Source organism: Ictalurus furcatus, chromosome 27 (assembly GCF_023375685.1).
Source record: "Ictalurus furcatus strain D&B chromosome 27, Billie_1.0, whole genome shotgun sequence".
Lineage (NCBI taxonomy): Eukaryota > Metazoa > Chordata > Actinopteri > Siluriformes > Ictaluridae > Ictalurus > Ictalurus furcatus.
In genome coordinates this window covers 9874920-9895575 of record NC_071281.1, presented here as the reverse complement: position 1 = coordinate 9895575, position 20656 = coordinate 9874920, and the positions used below count along the sequence as shown (strand labels likewise).

Below are 20656 nucleotides of genomic sequence, written 5' to 3'. Positions count from 1 at the left end.
CACGGCGAACCTGGAGCCTTTCCCAGGAAAATGTCCACATTATTCATGGCTAAATTCACAGCCAAATAAACCGCTTCCACATCACTAGGGGCGGTTTGTTTGTTAAGTGAGGTTGAGGTTGAATACCTAAAAATTCTGCAATATAAACATAGTGCACTACGTAGGGCGTAGAAGCCATTATTTCATCCACCCTATAGTGCGCCTATGTGCGGAGTATGAGGGCAGTTGGTATTCAGCCATTTGCTACGTACAGCATACTACAGTTTGTAGTATGGTAAACGGCAGGCTACGTACTTTTCCCCCCACGTACTGTTTAGTGTGCTAGTATGCAGTTTTCGGTATGCGTCTGAAACCGAAACGTTCTTTATCCTCGTTCAAATTTGTAGCCAGTCAGCATCAATAGCGGCTCAGGATAGAGACATAAACATATATCCAAGAAGCGATAAAATTCTGTTAAAACTGAATACTAAATCTAAATACAGAGGCTAAAGGTAAGCTGTGCGTTCGTCCTATACAGAGTAAACAAACATGGCGTTTAATGCTGACTAGCCATTTAGCTAGCATCCTAATTAGCTAGTTTCCAGGATTTGTGGACAGAAATGCTAATAGTAATTATTAGACATAATTATTATATTGATGTTTTGATACTTTTTGTGTGCAGGTTTGTGCTTATTTGTTGTTGGCTGTTTGAATTTTGCATGAAGTTTTGCTAGCTAGCTTTGGTCATTCAGTGTGTCATTGCTGGATTCAAATGTTACGTACATACGAATCACGTGGTCTCTAATTGATTACATGACATTAAAACTGAGCACTAATAGAATTACATTTTAACAAGAATAGCTACGATATTAATAAAGAAGTCGGGTAAAATTATGCTTTCATGCATTTGGTCAATGAAAGCCCCTGTACTCTGGGCAGCAGTGGTATGTGCTGTATTAAATTTAACGCAAAAAACAAAAACAAAGAGAGAGCGCTTTTGCATCCCCAGTATGCACCTTAACTCTGTGCATATTAAAGAAATGATCACGTTTGGCTAATGTTCTTCTTAATTGCATTTGCCAGGTCATATCTAACATTTTTACTGTTTAAATTCTTCTTCTTTTTCTTCCAGCATAGTGTTTTATTTGCTCGAGGTGTCCCTGTGCCCCGGTCAGCATGGCAGAAGCTCACCAGGCCGTGGCCTTTCAGTTTACTGTCTCTCCTGATGGTATTGACTTGCAGCTGAGCCATGAAGCCCTGCGCCAGGTCTACCTGTCAGGCCTCCACTCGTGGAAGAAGAAGTTCATCCGCTTCAAGGTACCGACAAACATCCTGCATATCACAGTTTTCAGCTGTGTCATTCAAGCTGGTTCGTTACAAAACATCTAAAACCGCATACGGCAGCACCTGCGTTATGACTGTGATGTATGTATATGTGGTGACCAACGAGTATTAGCATGAGGGAGATATGGATTTTCCATTTTCCATATGCTAGGGCGTATCTGGTCATGTGAGCATTCAGGGAGAACTCAGACCAATATTTAAAATAATAGTTATTTACAGTGCCTTGAAAAAGTATTGAGGTCATAAGACTCGTCAGGATTACAAATGACACTTAAACAGATTGTTCCAGCCAGTATCTTTTATTGCAAACCATTATGTTCTAAAAGTAGTTTTACAAAGTCAAAATGCATTATTTGTCAGCAGATCCTAAAAAAAAAAAAATCTATATATAAAATGAAAAATGCTGTTTGCATAAGTACTCAACCTTTTCAGACTGGTACTTGGTAGAACCACCTTTCCTACCAGCTTTGTGCACTGTTCTTCCTCTGTGTTTTTAGCCCATTCTAACTGCCAGATTTGCTCCAGGTTCTTCAGGTTCGTTGGATGTTGTTTGTTGACTGCAATTTTCCAACAGTTCCACATTTGCAAGCCACTGTATGTACAAATGACAGGTTTAAAGTAATGTACACTACCGGTCAAAAGTTTGGAGACACTCAACTGAAATGTTTCTCATGATCTTAAAAATCTTTTGATCTGAAGGTATATGATTAAATGTTTGAAATTGGTGTCATAGACAAAAATATAATCATGCCAACATATTAATTTCTTTCATTAGAAAACTAACATTTTATTTACAAAAAAAATATTTCTTTGAACGTATGACTTGGAGCGAAATATTCCGAAAAACAGCTAGTACAGTGTCCAGTGTAGGAGGGAACTCCTTTAATACTGTTTAAAAAGCATCCCAGGGAGATTCCTCAAGAAATCGGTCGAGAAAATGCCAAGAATACATTTCTGGAAATTCTGGGCAAAAGGGGTGTTTACTAGGAAGATGCTAAAATGCTAAATCATTTTGGGGTTTTTTTTATTTATTTTTTATCACAACGTAATTCCCATAGTTCTGTTTGTGTTATTCCAGAGTTTTGATGACTTTATTATTATTCTAAAATGTGGAAAAAAATAAAGAATGAATGTGTCTAAACTTTTGACTGGTAGTGTATGTGTTATCAACGTAAGACTTTTTATCGGTCGATTGCACATTTCTAAAAAAATTTTTTGAAATTTTCATAAATCGTAACACACTTGTTGAACTATTTGTTGTTGTGATGTGTACATTACTAAGAACGTGGTGACTTTTTTCACTGTAGATTTGAAATATTTGAGATTTATAAAAATCACGTGGGTATACAATTATTTTCTGTATGAAACAGATTAAGTACTCACAGCTTTATTTTTAGCTGATTAGATTTGGCATTTTGATAGATTTAAAAAAAAATAAATAAAAAATTGTCAGGTAAAGCTGATATCCTCTAATCAAAATGTGTCCACAGAATGGCATTATGACTGGTGTATACCCAGGCAGTGCCCCAGGGCTGATGCTGGTGCTTGCAGGGTACATGGGAAGGGCAAAATATGCACAAGTGGATCCCTCCTTAGGGCTCTTCCATAAAATTGGCAAATATGTCCCAGTAAGGTAAAGCTGTAATTATTGAACTTTGTTTCTCTCATAAACAGATTTATACACCTACATATCAGATGTACATTTTTCCTTACGAATTCATAATCTGCATGGTGTACTGTGTATCAAGTGACTGTCATTCCATTTGTAGTTGGTGTTGCATAATACTCTCAGATCCGCATGTTTTCTCTTCTTCCTGCAGTAAATACATGTCCCTGGACAACCAGAGCAGAGTTGGGGGCATTTTGGTGGGCACAGGACTCTGGGTGGTCATCATATTTACCATGAGAAGCATGCTGAAGGGCCTGCTCTCCTGGTTTGGCTGGATGAATGAACGTCATGGCTCACTGACATGGAAAACACGCATCTGGCTGGTGAGTAAGTCAGTCAGAGTGCCGTGTCATTTGTAGACATTAATGGAATGCTTGATTTAAAGCCCCTGTCACGTACGTCTTAGTAAGTCTTTTTTTTTTTTTTTTTTTTTTTTGCTGCACATTTTATGTTTAATGCTGCATTTATAGGCATTGGTGAAGATTTTCTCTGGGATGCAAACACCAAATCTGTATAGCTTCCAGACATCGCTGCCTAATTTACCCCTGCCCTCTGTGAAAGACACAATGAAACGAGTAAGCTCAACAATTTTACAGCTTTCACGAACACATTTGCCACTAAATGTCATTGATGAGTATTGTTTACATTTACTTAGTCAGCACTTGATTATTTGATTCATTCATCAGTTCTTTAATAATAATGTGGATCACTTTGCAGATTTGTTTATTGTGTAAGGACCCAGCAGTGGTCTGGTTCTGGGTCCTGTTTTCAGAGTTATCTTGGAATTTTTCTTCTTAAAATATGAGGTACATTGTGTGTGATGTCCGTTAACCCACTACAATGCACGCAGTTGGGAACTGTATTTCTAAACTAGCTCTAATGTTGGAATGGATGTGGGAATGCAGGCTTCACTGGTAACCAAGAGTATGCTCTGGTTTCATTCGTAATCGCAGGCCGTTTTTTGAGAGCACTTTTTAATCGCATCTCTTCCTGATGAAATACTGGAGATATATTTGAAGTTCTGTTGTGCATGCCTGACTAAAACCCCTATATCCACTGTACCCACAGTATCTAGAGTCTGTGCGCCCTCTCCTGGACGATGAGGAATACAAAAAGATGAAGGAACTCGCTTTAGACTTTCAGAAGACCCTAGCCCCCAAACTCCAGTGGTACTTGAAGTTGAAGTCATTGTGGGCCACCAATTATGTAGGTTTTTATAATTTTTTGTTTGTTATTTTTAATACATTTATTTATTAGTGCCTTCCACTAATATTGGCACCTTTGGTAAATAAGAGCAAAGAAGGCTGTGAAAAATAATTTTAACCTTTTGATCTTTTGTTAAAAAAATTCACAAAAATACTCTGCTCTCATGGATATCAAACAATTGCAAACAAAACACTGGTTTATATAAGTGTGCAACAGTTATTGGCACCCTTTTAGTCAGTACTTTGTGCTGCTTCCCTTTGCCAAGATAACGGCTCTGAGTCTTCTGCTATAATGCCTGATGAGGTGGGAGAATACATGGCAAGGGATCTGAGACCGTTCCTCCATACAGAATCTCTACAGATCCTTCAAATGTCGAGTTCCATGCTGGTGGACTCTCCTCTTCAGTTCACCCCACAGGTTTCCTATGGGTTTCAAGTCAGGGGACTGGGATGGCCATGGCAGAACCTTGAATTTCTGGTCAGTAAACCATTTTTGTGTTGATTTTGATGTTTGTTTTGAGTCATTGTCCTGCTAGATGATCCAACCATAGTCCTTTCTAGTAGAGGCAGTCAGGTTTTAATTTAATATCTGTTGATATTTTATAGAGTCCATGATGCCATGTGCTTAATAAAATGTCCAGGACCTCTGGCAGACAAACAGCCTCAAAACATTAAAGAGCCACCATCATATTTAACCGTGGGCATGAGGTACTTTTCCATATGGCTACCTCTCTGTGTGCACCAAAACCACCTCTGGTGTTTATTGCCAAAAAGCACTATTTTGGTTTCATCTGACCATAGAACCTGATCCCATTTGAAGTTCCAGTAGTGTCTGGCAAACTGACGACGCTTGAGTTTGTTTTTGGATGAGAGTAGAGGCTTTTTTCTTGAAACCCTTCTAAACAACTTGTGGTGATATAGGTGACTTCGGATTGTAGTTTTGGAAATTTTCTGACCCCAAGACGCAACCAACTTCTGCAATTCTCCTTGGAGATTTTTTGACCACTTGAACCATCCTCTTCACAGTGTGTTGAGACAATTCCAGGTTGATTCATAACATTTCCAGTTGATGGGAACTTCTTAATTATTACCCTGCTGGTGGAAAAAGGCGTTTTTGGATAAACCTATTTTTGTGATTTTTTTGTTAACAAAAGAGCAGAAGGTTCAACAATAAAGACAATTTTCATAGCTGCCTTTGCTCATATTTACCAAGGTTGCCAATATTAGTGGAGGGCACTGTATATAATATTATATGCAATATATACATACATATACGTGTGTGTGTGTGTGTGTGTGTGTGTGTGTGTGTGTGTGTGTGTTAGATTATTAATGAAAGGCATACTCTAAAGATTTGTAGCTTTAAATTTGTCCTCTATTTACACTTTTCCCCCCCATGGCGGAACTGATTTGGTGATATGACAGATTAAACAAGTAACCAGTTTTGTTTTGTTTTTAAACACAAGGGATGATGACCGGGGTGATTATGGTGTCTTTGGGTCCTTAAAATGTCTTTGTCTGTAATTACTTACTACAAGCCTTTTGAGGCTATTCTTAATCTGGTATCATTTTATTAATTTTTTCCTCATTACAATCTGTTTTAACAACACCTTCAATATTATCCCTTTTACAAAAACACATCAATATAGTGAAATGTAAATACAAACAAAATTATCTGCTGGGATGAAAATCCACCCACTTTGATGATAGGACTTTTTTTTTCTTGATTTAAAATAAACCCACATTTCTTGTTATAATTGGTATATTACCATGGCATATTTGGTTTAAATTTACATCTGAAATGGCAGTAAAATACTATTCAAAATGAACTTGAGAAACCCGTGAGATACTGTATGTCTGTGATAGTCCATCTTTACCTAATCATCTAATATGCCATTACAACAAAATGACAAAGTCCATGAAGAAAAGCACATTGATTGTCAAGTAAGATTTAAAATCTGTTTGGTTGCTCCAGCTACACGGTGTGTGAGGCTACTCTGCCTCTCTCGTCTGTGTTCTTCCATCACATTTGATCAAACTGGAACTTTATTTCAGGTCAGCGATTGGTGGGAAGAGTACATCTATCTTAGAAGCCGTAACCCGATTATGGTCAATAGCAACTATTATGCCATGGTAAGAGTGATTATCCTACGCTTCTAGGTGCTCTGAGGGGGTTAATGCGTACTGTCTTCTAATTTGAGGTCTTAAATTATTTCCTCCCTCCAGGACTTCCTCTATGTTTTCCCCACACATCATCAGGCAGCGAGGGCTGGTAACACCATCCATGCCATCATGCTGTACCGGAGGAAGCTGGACCGAGCTCAGATTAAACCGGTTAGAACGTCTTGGCAGAGAGAGACAATGACTGTTGTAATAGACTGTAATAGCATAACTTATAATTTATTAATACATTTTTTGTGGGCCTTATTAACTGCCTGCATAAAGACACACTAACCAAATAATAGGCTTCAGCCATTTAGTGAATAATCACAAGAAAAGTTTTTGATAATGCATTTATACTTTTAATGGTTACTTACTCATTACACATATAATTGCATGTTACGATGGTCTAGGTCTTCTGGCTTGATCCTTTGGATTTCTCTAAGCCAAGTTTTTTCAGATTAGTTTGAATTTTACTCAGAGTTTTTGTACTTGTTTTTTGTTTCACGCTTTCTGATGTTGCGCTCACGTGGGCACAGCTCTTTGCGCTAGCGAACAGGGTACCATTCTGTTCGGCCCAGTGGGAGCGGTTGTACAATACCAGCCGTATCCCAGGCCAGGAGAGGGGTAAGATGAGTTCTTTTTGGCTGTCTGCAGTAGCTCATTGAGATCTCCTAAGACCCTGTAGCCCTCTAGTGGTGCAGGAGTTCTTCTCATTGCCATTACGTTCCTCCATCATATCACTTTTTTGTGTGTGCTTGTGTTTTTTTCTTTCTTTTTTGCACTGGATCCTTCTCCCTCCATTCTGACCCATTGAGTTCAGACTTTCTTCACTGCTCCGTGCCCCAAGATTGATTGGCAACCTTGTTCTCTCAAGAAGAAATGCTGGAGCATCTCATTAGCCACATAGCCCATTAAAGCCCTCTCCGCACGCTTTATTTGACCTGTTCCTTTTTGCTTTTCCTTTCAGCTTATGCTACAAAACACTATTCCCATGTGCTCATCACAGTATGAGTGCATGTTCAACACCAGTCGCATCCCAGGCATAGAGACAGGTACAGAACCCTCATGGCACAGCCCTCATGCTTAAGCTAGCTTTTGAACCACCTCTACACCTACCTGTCCTACACCTGCTGTGTGCTTCTACGCTTTTTACTCAATGATTATCATATCTGCCTTGATTGGTGATAGCTAGATCAAGGTGCTTCATTAAATTTTCAAATTACCTTGTTTAACCTAGTCCTGTTTGAGTCAATTCAACCTATGCCACTTTAGGACATGAAAAGGAGTGAACACAGAATAACACAATTTTCCTATAATTTATGCTTTCCACCCCAAACAAATATACCCCGTAAATATCATTTTTCTTTTTAGTCATTAAGTCTCCATACATAGCTTGCCAAAAGGTCAGACATTTGTTTTGATACTATGTTATCTTGAATTTAATGTGCCCTGTCGAGGGGGAGTACACAACTACTTGGAGCTATGAGTTATACATGAAACAAAGGTCTTGACCCAATTGCCATTCCCTCGTTTCCTCTCCTGTGGCTTGTTGTGCCATTGCACTTTTAAAAATATCATGCTCCTGGCATTTTGCTATTTTAAAATGCCTGCTTCTTTCTGCACTTGAACCGCCACTTTATTTTTGTCCTGTGAGTGTAGACACCCTCCAGCATGTGTCAGACAGCAGGCATATTGTGGTATACCACAAAGGACGCTATTTTAAGGTGAGCATGTTTTACGATGGACGCCTGCTCATGCCACGAGAGATAGAACAGCAGATCGAGAGGATCCTTGCTGACACCTCCGAGCCCCAGCCTGGAGAGGAGAAACTGGCTTCCCTAACTGCAGGAGACAGGTAGTAGCTAGTTACAACATTACAACTCAAAGCTTGATTTTACGCATTGCACTGCTGCCACCTGAATGGCTGATGGGTCTCTTAAAGGAGTCATATTATGATTTTTAAACATTTTTAAACGTTAATTATGTTGTTTTATTGGGCATAATAAAATAGGCTAACATACTTTAATGAAACAAAAAAAATGTACGAAAAAAATTTGTCAAATATTGTACATTATTCCTAGGCTGCCTGAAACACTCCTATTTCTGCAAAGCCCCTCCTTCCTAAAAGTGTTATGATTGGCCACAAGCCTTGTGTGTGCCTGAAAAGTAACGCCCCTTAGCTTTATTGTTAGTTTTAGCATTACCTTTAGCTGTAGCCTCCAAAGCAATTCTAAGCTCCTAAGCAACATGTCGTCAGTTTTACCGTATCAGTTCGAGGCAGATTCAGAAAATGCGGGCGATCAAGTGGAAACAAGCTTACAAACGCAGACACTACAGTGGTAGATTTTTATTTTGTAACGCTCACCTTTCAGATATGATGTAAGTTCCGACCCCGCCAGCGGGGCTAACTATGCTGTACACAGGTACTCATTCAATATATCTTTAGAAAACTAGGATTCTTATGATTTGATTGATATAAACTGTTTCAGGATACATTCACAACAGCAGCTAAAATCAACATTTCTGTCAGACCACCAACATACAACCATTTAAAAAGCTGAGGCAACTTAGCATACTTCAGCTAGCACGTTAGCAGAGGTCTACAACTGACCCACAACACAAAACTCTGCATTTGAACAGTCAATAACAGATACTTCATAAAATAATCAAACACACTTACAGGTTCTGATTCAGAAGCACAAGCTTGTCCGAGTAAAGTCGGATGAGCTCCACTTTTCAGGAGTTTCCTTTGTGTGTAGCCTGCCTTGTACTCGCCCAGGTTCAGGAAGCTGTCCTTCATAAAATGTACTGTGCACTGGCAAATGTTTGGGTTGTACCGCTCAGGAACAGTGTTATAAATACACAGTAACCACTCATATCGTCCGTTTTCCCACGACATGGCGCTTGAATTCACTGAAGCCTCGCATTCTTTCTTTGTGGCTGCCTTTGGGTGGGATTACACTAATAGTGCACACTGTGACGCAGAGAAATTATGGAAGTAAACCTGGACTTTGAATGACGTGTTTCGGGCAGGTCTGGAGCAGTGTTCTGTTAGATAGAATAAATCCCTTTGGGGGAACATATGAGTATTGGGACTTTGCAGAGTTTATACATGCACAAACCGATACATTACACACCCAAATAAAAGGAAAACATTAAAAATCATATGACCCCTTTAATGATCACCTGATATTGGTTTTCTGTTGAAATCAACTAAGCAAATTGGCATATTAAGTATTGAGTCATTTTGGCTTTCCATAAATAAGAAGGCTTGTTTTATAAATATTAAATGTAATTAGTTTTTCACTACTGATTACATAAAGCAAGTCTTGGTAGGTCATTCAGACTTTTAGACTCCACTGTAATGATGCATTGTGTGGTTTCTCAGTTGTTGTGATACTAAATTACTTTTTGCCTTTCAGGGTGCCTTGGGCATGTGCCCGTGATGCCTACCTTAGACAGGGGAAGAACAGGCATAGTCTTGATGCTGTGGAGAAGGCAGCATTCTTTGTCACGCTGGACGACACCGAGCAGCGTCACGATCCAGATGATCCAGTCGAGTCACTGCACAAATTTGGTAAATCCCTGCTGCATGGCAAGTGCTATGACAGGTAAATCTTTTAGTCGGATAAAAGATGCTGCCAACTTGTAGCTGCATGCTTTGAATGAGTTGTTTATTTCGCTTACTATAAAATCTTTCACTTTCAGGTGGTTTGATAAGTCTTTTAACCTGATCATCTACAAGAACGGAACAATTGGCCTGAATGCAGAGCACAGCTGGGCTGATGCTCCAATTATAGGCCACCTCTGGGAGGTATGTACATACATAATCAAACATTTTAAAAATCCAGTCACGTATGTTCTACATTATTATGACAAGCTGGCAATCCACATATTGTAATCAGTACGACATACATTTATGTGCTAACTGTGAGCTTGAATCTCACAGCCCAACATGAATTTTTTTTTTTTTTTTTTTTTTTTAAAAGCATGTGCTGTCGACTGATGCTATCCAGCTGGGTTACACAGATGATTACCACTGTAAAGGACAGCCTCACCGCAACCTCCCTGGACCTCAAAGGCTACAGTGGAACATTCCCCCCGAGGTAGGTACAAAACCACAGCCCTGTGTAGCAGGGTTCAATACCAGGTGGACTGTTATTACTGCATAACTTATCAAAACAGAAATAGTTCAAGCATATTTTATTCACACCTGAGGCATTTTCCAGTGGTATTTCATTTTTTATATATATATATAATATACAGATAAATGTGCTTACCTCCTAACAGAGAATAATACAGCAATTAATTTGAGAAAATTTGATTAGATTGTTATAACTGGTAAGATTAAGTCATGGACCATATGGTAACGAACTACAGTGTCATGATACTTGGAGACAAGATAAATTATATGAATCATGATCTGTAGTTGTTCAGAAGAATACAAAATGTATATTGTGATAAAATTATATCACTTTATGTGACCGTGGTGTTAAATTCTATAAGAGAAATTCTGTACAAGTTTAAGAGGAATAAAACTCTTCCGAGGGTGCTGTTATATGAAAATGAGCCACGTCGGGGAGGTAACTCTGGTTTGTGTTGACCTTTTAATAAAACAATTCTGTCGTGGATTATTTTCCTATATCACCATTCCCCTTCATGTTCTCAGAACTTAGCAGTTCTTGGTACTTAAACTTTTGGACTGTACTGTTTGTTCCCTTTGTTTGCGCCTTAAAACTCAAAAGCAGCTCACCACCTATTTTTTGTCTTCTGTACATGCCATTTTCCCCCTATGATTCACACATTCTCTTCTCTCTGTGAATACTATCCAGTGCCAAACCATGATCACCAACTCCCTGTCCGTGGCTCAGGCTTTGGCTGATGATGTGGACATGGTCATTATCCCTTTCCAAGAGTTTGGTAAAGGGCTGATCAAGAAGTGCAAGACCAGCCCAGATGCCTTCATCCAGATTGCCTTGCAGCTCGCTCACTTCAGGGTGAGCTCAAAAAATGAGAGAGAATTATTATTATTATATTTATTATTATTGTGAAATTCTGTGAATGAGATGTATTACAAAGCTTACTGTCTGCATTTTGCATGTCCACAATAAAAAGGGAAAAATTGCTAATAGTCTGATAATAAAAAAACTGTATCCATATATTTCAGTCAATTATTTATTTTAATAGCATCACTACTAATACAAAATTATTGGTTTAATCATATTTTTAATGATTGGTGTACATGTGCCCACAGTTGTTTGACATTTGTCAAGAAACCCCAAAAAACCTGTCGTTTATTGTACATGAATTACGTATCTCTAATGCTATTTATTTGCCTGTATCTCAGGACAAAGGGAAGTTCTGCTTGACCTACGAGGCATCCATGACCCGTCTTTTCAGAGAGGGACGGACCGAGACAGTGCGATCGTGCACCAATGAGACCTGTGCCTTCGTCAAGGCCATGGTCAACAATGAGACGGTACTAACCTCAAAACTCTCTGGCATGTAGACGGATTGAAACATTTTGGGTTAATGTGTTCACGTGGTTTAGAACGTGATGTTACTTAGCTGTCATTTCTGTCTGATAAACAAGCCTCTTAATCACTCCACACCTTTCTTGCGAGTACAAAGAACTAAAGTGTCTTCGCCAAGCCCACGGTGGCATTCACACTTTTTGCCAAGCAGATGATCAGCGGGTGCTGTCACTCACAAAACCGCACCGCATGATCTGTCCGTGACTTGTTTTGGAAGTTTACATGTGGCATGTCTTTCACACTGCATGATGCACTTAATAATATTTGCAGTCCTGATCCTTTAATCCAGTATATATTACTTAATATTTTTCGGGTAGCGTTAAATACATGTCTGAACAGGGGCAAATGCACCTTGCAAACTGATGACTCGGACCACTTGTATAGGTTGTCTGGGATTCACAGTGGATATAAAAAGTCTGCACACCCCTGTTAAAACTGCAGGGTTTTTGTGATGTAAAAAAAATTTAACCAAGATAGATCCTGTTAGATATTTTTTCACCTTTAATTCAATAAGCCAACCTAAAATTCAAATAAAAACAAAACTAATCTGGGTTGAATACTTAGAATAACCAGGTTGCACAAGTATGCACACTCCTTAACTAATGCTAATACTTAAAGCATCTTTTGCTTGTAATATAGTGCCCGGTCTTTTTAGGTAAGAGTGTCAACTTGCACATCTTGATTTGGCAGTTTTATTCCACTTTTCCTTGTAAGAATGCTCCAGATCTATCCAATTGAGAGGGTATCACCTGAGCACAGCTATCTTCAAGTCATTCCGCAAGTTTTCGATAGGATGGAGATCTGGGCTCTGACTGGGCAATTACAAAACCTTGATCATCTTTTTCTGAAGCCATTCCTTTGTGGACTGGGATTTGTGATTTCGGTCATTATTGTCCTGGAATGTGAAATAACAGAGGCCTGCAGGTTTTGTGCCACAGTAGTTTTGTATTTGGAGCTATCTATTATTCATCCTATATTGCATAGCACCCCAGTACCAGCTGACGAGAACTAGCCCCATAGCGTGATGCTGCCACCATCATGCTTCAGCTTGGTTATAGTGTTCTTTGGATGAAAAGCTGTATTGTTTTTGCACCAAAATATCTTTTAGAATTATGTGCAAAAAGTTCTACCTTGGTCTCATCAGACCTTTTAGATGTTTTTTGTGAGAAACGACTTCAGTCTAGCCACGTTACCCCATAGCTCAAAAATGTAAGGAATTCAAGAGATTGTTGTCTCTTGCAGGGAGTGACCAGTACTTGTCAGATGTTCCATCAGCTCCTTTAACGTTGCCATAGGCCTCTTGGGAGCATCTCTGATAAGGATTTGTTTTGTCCTTTTTGTCAAATTTAGAAAGTTTACGTCCTGTTTTTGGTAATGTCACTGTGATGCCCCATTTTCTCCCAAACCTGTTCCAGCATGACAATGCCCCATACACAAAACGAAGTCCATGAAGACATGGTTTCCTGAGGATGGAGGTGAAGATATGAAGTCCCCTGCACAGAGCCCTGACCTCCACCCAACTGAACACCTTTGTGTACACCTTTGTGAATACCTTTGGACTGCTGACTGCACCTCAGGCCTCCTCACCCAATATCAGTGCCTGACATCGACTAATGCTCTTGTGGCTGAATGGCCAAATCCATAAAACCATACTCCAAAATTTAGTGGAAAGCTTTCCCAGAAGAGTGGAATTATTATAAAAGAGAAGGGGGATTTATCTGGAATGGGATGTTCAAAAAGCACACGTTGGGGTCAAGTGTCCACAAACTTTTGGCCATATAGTGTAAGTCTACTTTCAGCATACCTGTGCAACCAGGTAGCGGCAGGTCTGGAGAGGAGAATGCGCTGTAATTGGGCTATACCTGTGAAAGTGCAGACATCAAGATGTACCTTCTGGCTACAGGTACATTTTTACTATTGACTGCACTTCTGTTAAAAGAACAGCAATTTCAGAGCCACTGAAATTTCTCTCCTTTGTTGCCTTTGAAGCCATTTTTATCTGTGAGAGCATTTACTGCCAGAAATATCGATATGCAAATTAGTTCATTGGTGGTTGGTGCAGAGAAATTGACAAGCAGTCAGTTCCATGAAAATTGTATACATTATTTGTAAGCACATGCTGAGCTTTTCTTAAGAACAAATTTAGACTCAACTCCCAAGTATATTGTATAAATAATGGCCCTGGACTGTAGGACTGTTTTGGGACCTAAGCTCAGCATGTTTAGTCATCAAGCATTTTACAGACCTAAAGTCATTATCCTGAAATTAAATAAATGTTTCATGAATTTCCATGAAGTGTTTTTTCTTGTCTAGATTCTCAAGCTTCTGTACCTTAAGGGACCTGAAAATCTTCAGTGGAATTTGCTGTCCCTTGTTGGCCTAGTTTACCATGCCTACCATTTAGAAAAGGCTGATGTTCTTGCATTCTTCTGCTTTAATATTTCATATGGCACAGACATCAAGAGAAAGCTTGAAGTGCTTTCAGAGTTTGGTGCGCTTAGTGTCTGAACCTGTATTCTGGCAGTGCTCTGAATTTAAATATGACTGTAAATTTGCTCTCACAGTCCTGAAATACACTCTAAACACTTGCAGACAGGTGAGTGAGACATTGCACATGATAATGTAAAACTTCTGCTAATGTCCATGTCTTTGTGGCTCTCTCATGGTATAAATGTACTGGCAATGATGTGAAATGGTAGTTAATGGTGTTTAGTAGTAACAAACAGAAGGAGTATACAAGCAGGTCTTTAGTAATAAGATAAATGTTTGCATTAGCTAATAATGTAGCCCACTTGATTAGTCTTTAACATCTTTCTAGTCCGGGGGCACGGTGGTTTGGTAGTTAGCTCGTTTGCTTTGCACCTCCAGCGTTGTGGGTTCAATTCCTGCCTCCGCCCTGTAGAATAGTGCAGAGTTTGCATGTTCTCCCCGTGGTTCGGGGGTTTCCTCCAGGTACTCCAGTTTCCTCCCCCAGTCCTAAGACATGCCATGAGTGATCCCCTCGACTTGCCCAGGAGCTTGTGTAGGATAAAGTACCAAAAAATCCCAGGGAGCATCGGGCACAAGGCGGGGTACACCCTGGACAGGGTGCCAGTCCATCGCAGGGCAGAGAAAATGACCGTTTATTTATTTTTTTTTCTTCAGAGAGAGAAGAAACTGAGCCTGCTGAAGCAGGCAGCGGAGATGCACCAGCAGATGTACCGACTAGCTATGACCGGGAAGGGCATTGACCGCCATCTATTCTGTCTCTATGTAATCTCACAGTACTTGCAACAGGACTCTCCCTTCCTCAAAAAGGTAGGCTGAGCATGAAGCTGACCACAGGTTTAAACAATGGATGTGTTGTGTTTTCTATTAAAATTGCCCTATTGAAACAAAGACTATACAATTTTATTCCATATTGTACAATAACCCGATTGACATGGTTCAATTCCTGCCCTGTGTGTGCGGAGTTTGCATGTTCTCCCCGTGCTTCGGGGGTTTCCTGCGGGTACTCCAGTATCCTCCCCCAGTCCAAAGACATGCATTGTAGGCTGATTGGCATCTCTACATTGTCCGTAGTGTGTGAATGGTTGTGTGTGTGTGAGTGTGTCTGTGATTGTGCCCTGATATGGTTTGGCAGTTGGCATCCTGTCCAGGGTTTCCCCCGCCTTATGCTCCAAGTCCCCTGGGATAGGCTCCATTCTCCCCATGACCCTGTGTAGGATAAGCTAGCTATATATATATATATATATATATATATAATGTATGTGTGTGTGTGTGTGTGTGTGTGTGTGTGTGTTTGGTTTTTTTCCCCACTTCCTTAAAAATGTAGTGTAAAAGGTTTGTACTTTGACCAGTTTTCACACTATGAAAATATACTATACTATAATAGGGTATAGAATAAAAAAGCTTGTTTAAAAGTGTTAAAATCTACATATGGTGGTTTTAACATACAGCTATTCCACGATTAGTATAATTAATGCTCGGATCATTGATTGCTCTAATGCCCTTTCCAGTATTGTTGCATCTTTCAATGCAATGCAAAATACACACGATGGTTAAAATGTAGAAGATTTCTGTTGAACCCTCCGTGCCATCAGTCTAGCACTGTCACGCCCTCACGTTGTCTGATGCATGTACAGGTGTTGTCTGAGCCATGGCGGTTGTCTACCAGTCAGACACCAATGCAGCAACCAGAGCTGTTTGACCTGGTGAACCATCCTGAGTATGTTTCCAGTGGTGGTGGTTTTGGCCCGGTAAGTTATCTGCAGTCATTTTCAGGTTACTTTTAATGTTAAGGGTATGATTCACTTTTAAGTGTCTTATGACGATTGGGTTAATTGACATGGTGGTGCTGTAGTATGCCCTTTGTCAGGAAAATGTTAACCTCCTTAATGCTTTATACTCTGAGTGATTCAAATAAATTTAAAATACCGTCACTCATGAATGATATATTCTCTATAATATAATAACATCAGTTTATGCCATGTATCTTAATATAAATCATATAATCTGTTTGGAACAAACAAACTAGGGAAGGGTACATCATGTAATTAACAGCAATGATCAATCATAACACAACACTATATGGCCAAAAGTATGTGGACACCTGACCATAACACCCATATATGCTTGTTGAACATCCCATTACAAAACCATGCACATTAATATGGAGTTGGTCTCCTTTTCTCTTCTGGGAAGGCTTTCCACCAGCCTTTGGAATGTGGCTGTTGGGCCTTGTGCTCATTCAGCCACAAGCGCATTAGTGAGGTTGGGTTCCAATAGCCAGTAAGGCCTGACATACTTTTGACATACTTTTGCCCACATACTTTTGGTCATATTGTGTGTGTGTGTGTGTATATATCTTTTTTTTTTTTTTTTTTTTACGGTTTTACAAAAAAAATGTAAGTACCAAGAAACATAATGTATATGAATGGACTTAATATTTGTTTAAAGTTTGTGATTGGTTCTAGGGGCACAGGGAGTGGGATGTTACGGTCAGCAGAGGCTTGATAGATCATCAGTTCTGAGTCAGAAAGCTGGAGCCTCTTATTTTAGGCCAGAACTTCTCCAATAGCTAGCTCAGGGGTTCCAAAACTTTTCCAGGGCAAGGCCCCCTAGATGGCATTAACATTTGACCGAGGCCCCCCTTTTGCAAGATGTCTTTAAAACATTAAAAATACAGACTCTGAGTATATCCCCCTTTTTTTTTATTAAAAATTACATCTTACATCTTTACATTACATTAGGAATTATATATATAATGTGTACATATAAATCATGCATTTATTTATTTTTCACACCAAATTGTTGAGGCCCCCTGGCGGCCCCCACTTTGAAAACCACTGAGCTAGCTAACTGGTTTTTAACGACGTAGCGTGACTTGCAAACACTCATGTAACACACACTGTTAATTATGTAGTGCAAAGCAGTCATATAACATTGCAGTCAGTGCCTTTAAACACAAAATGTAAAGCCAAGACGAAGCTGCTGTCCAGAATCAAATAATGTCTTTTACCACACAAAATAACAAGTCTAACTGACAAATGTTAGCCTAAGACTTCATATCATTAAGTGCTGAAGTATGGTGTTAAAATTAGCAAAATGCCTAAAAGTGCACTGAAAACCATAAAGACCAACACAGCTACAATGACTTAACAACTCAAATTTGATTCGATTTCTCAAATGTCCTTTGAGACTTGATAAATGATATTTTAGAAGCTCATGCTTTGCTCCGACAGGTGGCTGATGATGGTTACGGAGTAGCTTATATCATTGTGGGAGAGAACCTCATTAACTTCCATATCTCCTGCAAGTGTTCCAGCCCAGAAACGGTGGGTATGCTGCCAATTTTTTTTTTTGTTTGTTTTTTTTTTTAATCCAACACAAATGTGTTCAGCAAAGTTACACTGCTAGTTTCAGTAAGGAATATCTGGAGTGTTGATTTAAAAGGCATTTTTAATGTTTTAAATTCAGGATGCTCGACGCTTTGGCAGAAACATCAAACAGGCGATGCTCGACATGCTGGAATTGTTCCAGCTGAAACCGAGGGCGCTGAAGTGACAAGGCAATGCTGTCACTTACATAATTCATTGTGTTCTTCCTATATTATTGTTAGAATGGGTTTGACATATGAGTTGGACTTCTAAGTGGAGGGATTTAAAATTCTTGATTAATGTGTGTTTTTAAAAAGAGAATAAATCAGGCAAATATAAGGGCCAAGCAGTAGGCATTTTAAATAAACAAATTAATTGACGTGTTAAGTCATTTAGGAAGTCCGTGATCTCATGCTTAATGTTCACATATTTCAGCTTTGAAAGATACTGAGCTCTTAAACCACACCGTCTAACAGTCTGCTGACATTTCAGCTTACATTTCAATGGACAAAATAACCGCCTAAGCATAGGTCAGTAAGGAAGCAGTTCTTTTTACCTTGGCTAACCCCCTCAATGTGGTTAATGGCGTCATTGTGGTAAAGCTTACTCAAAGTGATTTCAGTGGAATTGGGCCTCGTTGGCTCTCCAGCTAACAGTTTTCCTGCACACATCTTGCATTACTGAGTCATGCCAAAGTATGTTTTACTATAATACATTATAAGTATGATATGGTTATATGAACATTACAAATTTGAACTAAAGTAATTGAATGAGGTTTGAATGCATTTTCTGTTTATTGTTGTTTACAAAAAAAAAAAAAAATTAAAATAGGAAACGGTTTCAGTCTCATAACCGGCCTCAATATGAAGGGGTAATAGAGCATAATGTTAATGTGCATTGTTTTTATTATTTTACAAGTCTATTTTGTTTCTTAATGTCATTTCATGCTTGAATTTTTGTTAAATTAATTTTAGCTTTTGAAAAGATATCTAAACCAGTTATTTATTTTCAGGTTTTTTTTTTTTCTTGGTTGGTTGGTTTCTTAATGTAATTTAGTGCTTGAATTTAACAAAAGTCATAAACTAAGAATGAGCAAATAAAAAATTTGTTCTCTACTATAAAAAAATGAAATAAAAAATTTTGTTTTTTCTCGGAAGAAATGTCAGTAAAAAGAAGACAAGTCATGAATTCAGGTGGTAATGTTAAATAGAAATTTAAATTTGATGTATATATGGATGCAAATTCTCATGCTGTAAGACCAGCTGTTTGTCATATAATTGGGAACCAATCAAATACCATCAAAGATCTATGGAAGGTGTTGTTATGCCATGTCAATATTGAACAATACTGAATAAATCAATATTCAAATAACTTGTCTTGCCTTTGGTTTTTCTTAAGCCACATATGATTATGTAAACGTGTTTGAGTATATCTCTGCATGGGAAATGAGATTCTAATCTGGTGACCCATAGAATTAGTGGTCCTCAACAGAAGAAGTGCAGACATTCAATAGATTATCACAGACTGTGATTATCACAGTCACCTGAAACTTCCCATCACATATTGTTTAGCTGCTAAACTGGCAGCAGTGATCAAAGTGCTATCTTCAGCGTTCCTTCACGGTAAAGGGGTTGACTGAAAAGTAGAAAGGAAATATGTAGATCATTTAACTTTAATCCAGATTACAAATAAGCACTACAAAAACAGAATCCGCTTGTAGGATTTTTTTCCATTTTGGCATCTTCTTATGCACTAGCAATCTTGTGTCTAATGGCCTAACAATCTCACGCCATTCATTCCTAGGTCATGTTGGTTTAAGATCAGTTCAGTCTCAACATAATGCTCAGTGCAAAAAAAGGCAGGAGAATAGAAGAATGTTGGATCTGCTTAGCACTAATTATTATTTATTTTTTTAACAAAACCACACATTTCCTCATGCAAGCCAGTTAGCAGCCAAACATAATCTATCTTACTGACAGTCGTCCCCACCCAACAGGTAGGCTATGCACACACTGTATATTTCTCTCTAACTGTCTAATTTCCAACCATTATACTGTATGTGATGTACTATATCAGGAAAACTTTTTTGTGGAGTTGTACAGAGTATTAAGCTCTCCTTTGATCCAATTAAGCTCTATAAATAACAACCTGACTTTTTTGTGCTTCTGGACAAAGTCACAGACCATGGGAGCATGGAACTGAACTCAAAATAAGGGCAAATTTCTATGTCCGTCTCTGCACCTTCCATATTAAGGATTACTTCTTAACTGAGGCGTAAATGCAGAAAACTAGGATGTGCTGTAGAACCAGGATACACTCACTGACTGCTTTTCTTGTTGTCTCATGTGAACATTTTGAATGTTAAATATGCAAAGACAGATATAAAAGTAAGAAGAAATGTATTGATATGATTATAAGCTGCTAACAATCAGTGGATATATTAATGCAACGACTAGCCTGTAGACAGTTGCCTAATATGTACTGAAATGTTTATACTACATCAGCGATTCACTTTGAGACCTGTATGGCTATACTGAAGGCAATGTCCGAGCAATTTTACTTCTTTGGTTTCCCTGAGACAATTTTTGGTATTTTTACATTGTTTGAGTACTATATTTTACTTTCTATTGCATACCCAATAAATATGATGTATATATTTTTTTAGTTTGTTTTGTAATCAAGGTAAATTTCAAACGATTACTACATTGTAATACAAGTTGTCATATCTCGTCTTGCCACTGGAGGATGCCGGAGTGCAAGTGTCATATCACAGACAGTGAAACAAAGAAAACACAAAGGAAATGTAATTCTTGTTCATGATTGGTGCTGGAAGGACATAGATACAAAATATATAACAAAACATCAATTCTCCATGATCGAGGGATCAAAGAACATAGCCATGATCTG

The 20656-nt window shown here is 38.7% G+C and overlaps 1 protein-coding gene across 1 annotated transcript; it reads left to right on the top strand.

Moving 5' to 3' along the window:
- Positions 1–255: 255 nt before the first annotated feature.
- cpt1aa (carnitine palmitoyltransferase 1Aa (liver)) lies at positions 256–19488 on the top strand. Its single transcript, XM_053616735.1, has 19 exons — positions 256–491; positions 1112–1296; positions 2814–2956; positions 3144–3315; positions 3463–3567; positions 4061–4198; positions 6250–6327; positions 6421–6528; positions 7325–7409; positions 8017–8212; positions 9780–9968; positions 10066–10171; positions 10347–10463; positions 11190–11354; positions 11705–11836; positions 15036–15188; positions 16016–16129; positions 17615–17707; positions 17850–19488. The coding sequence occupies exons 2-19, from the start codon at positions 1156–1158 to the stop codon at positions 17934–17936; spliced, it is 2322 nt and encodes a 773-aa protein (XP_053472710.1). The 5' UTR covers positions 256–491; positions 1112–1155; the 3' UTR covers positions 17937–19488.
- The last annotated feature ends 1168 nt before the right edge of the window (positions 19489–20656 follow it).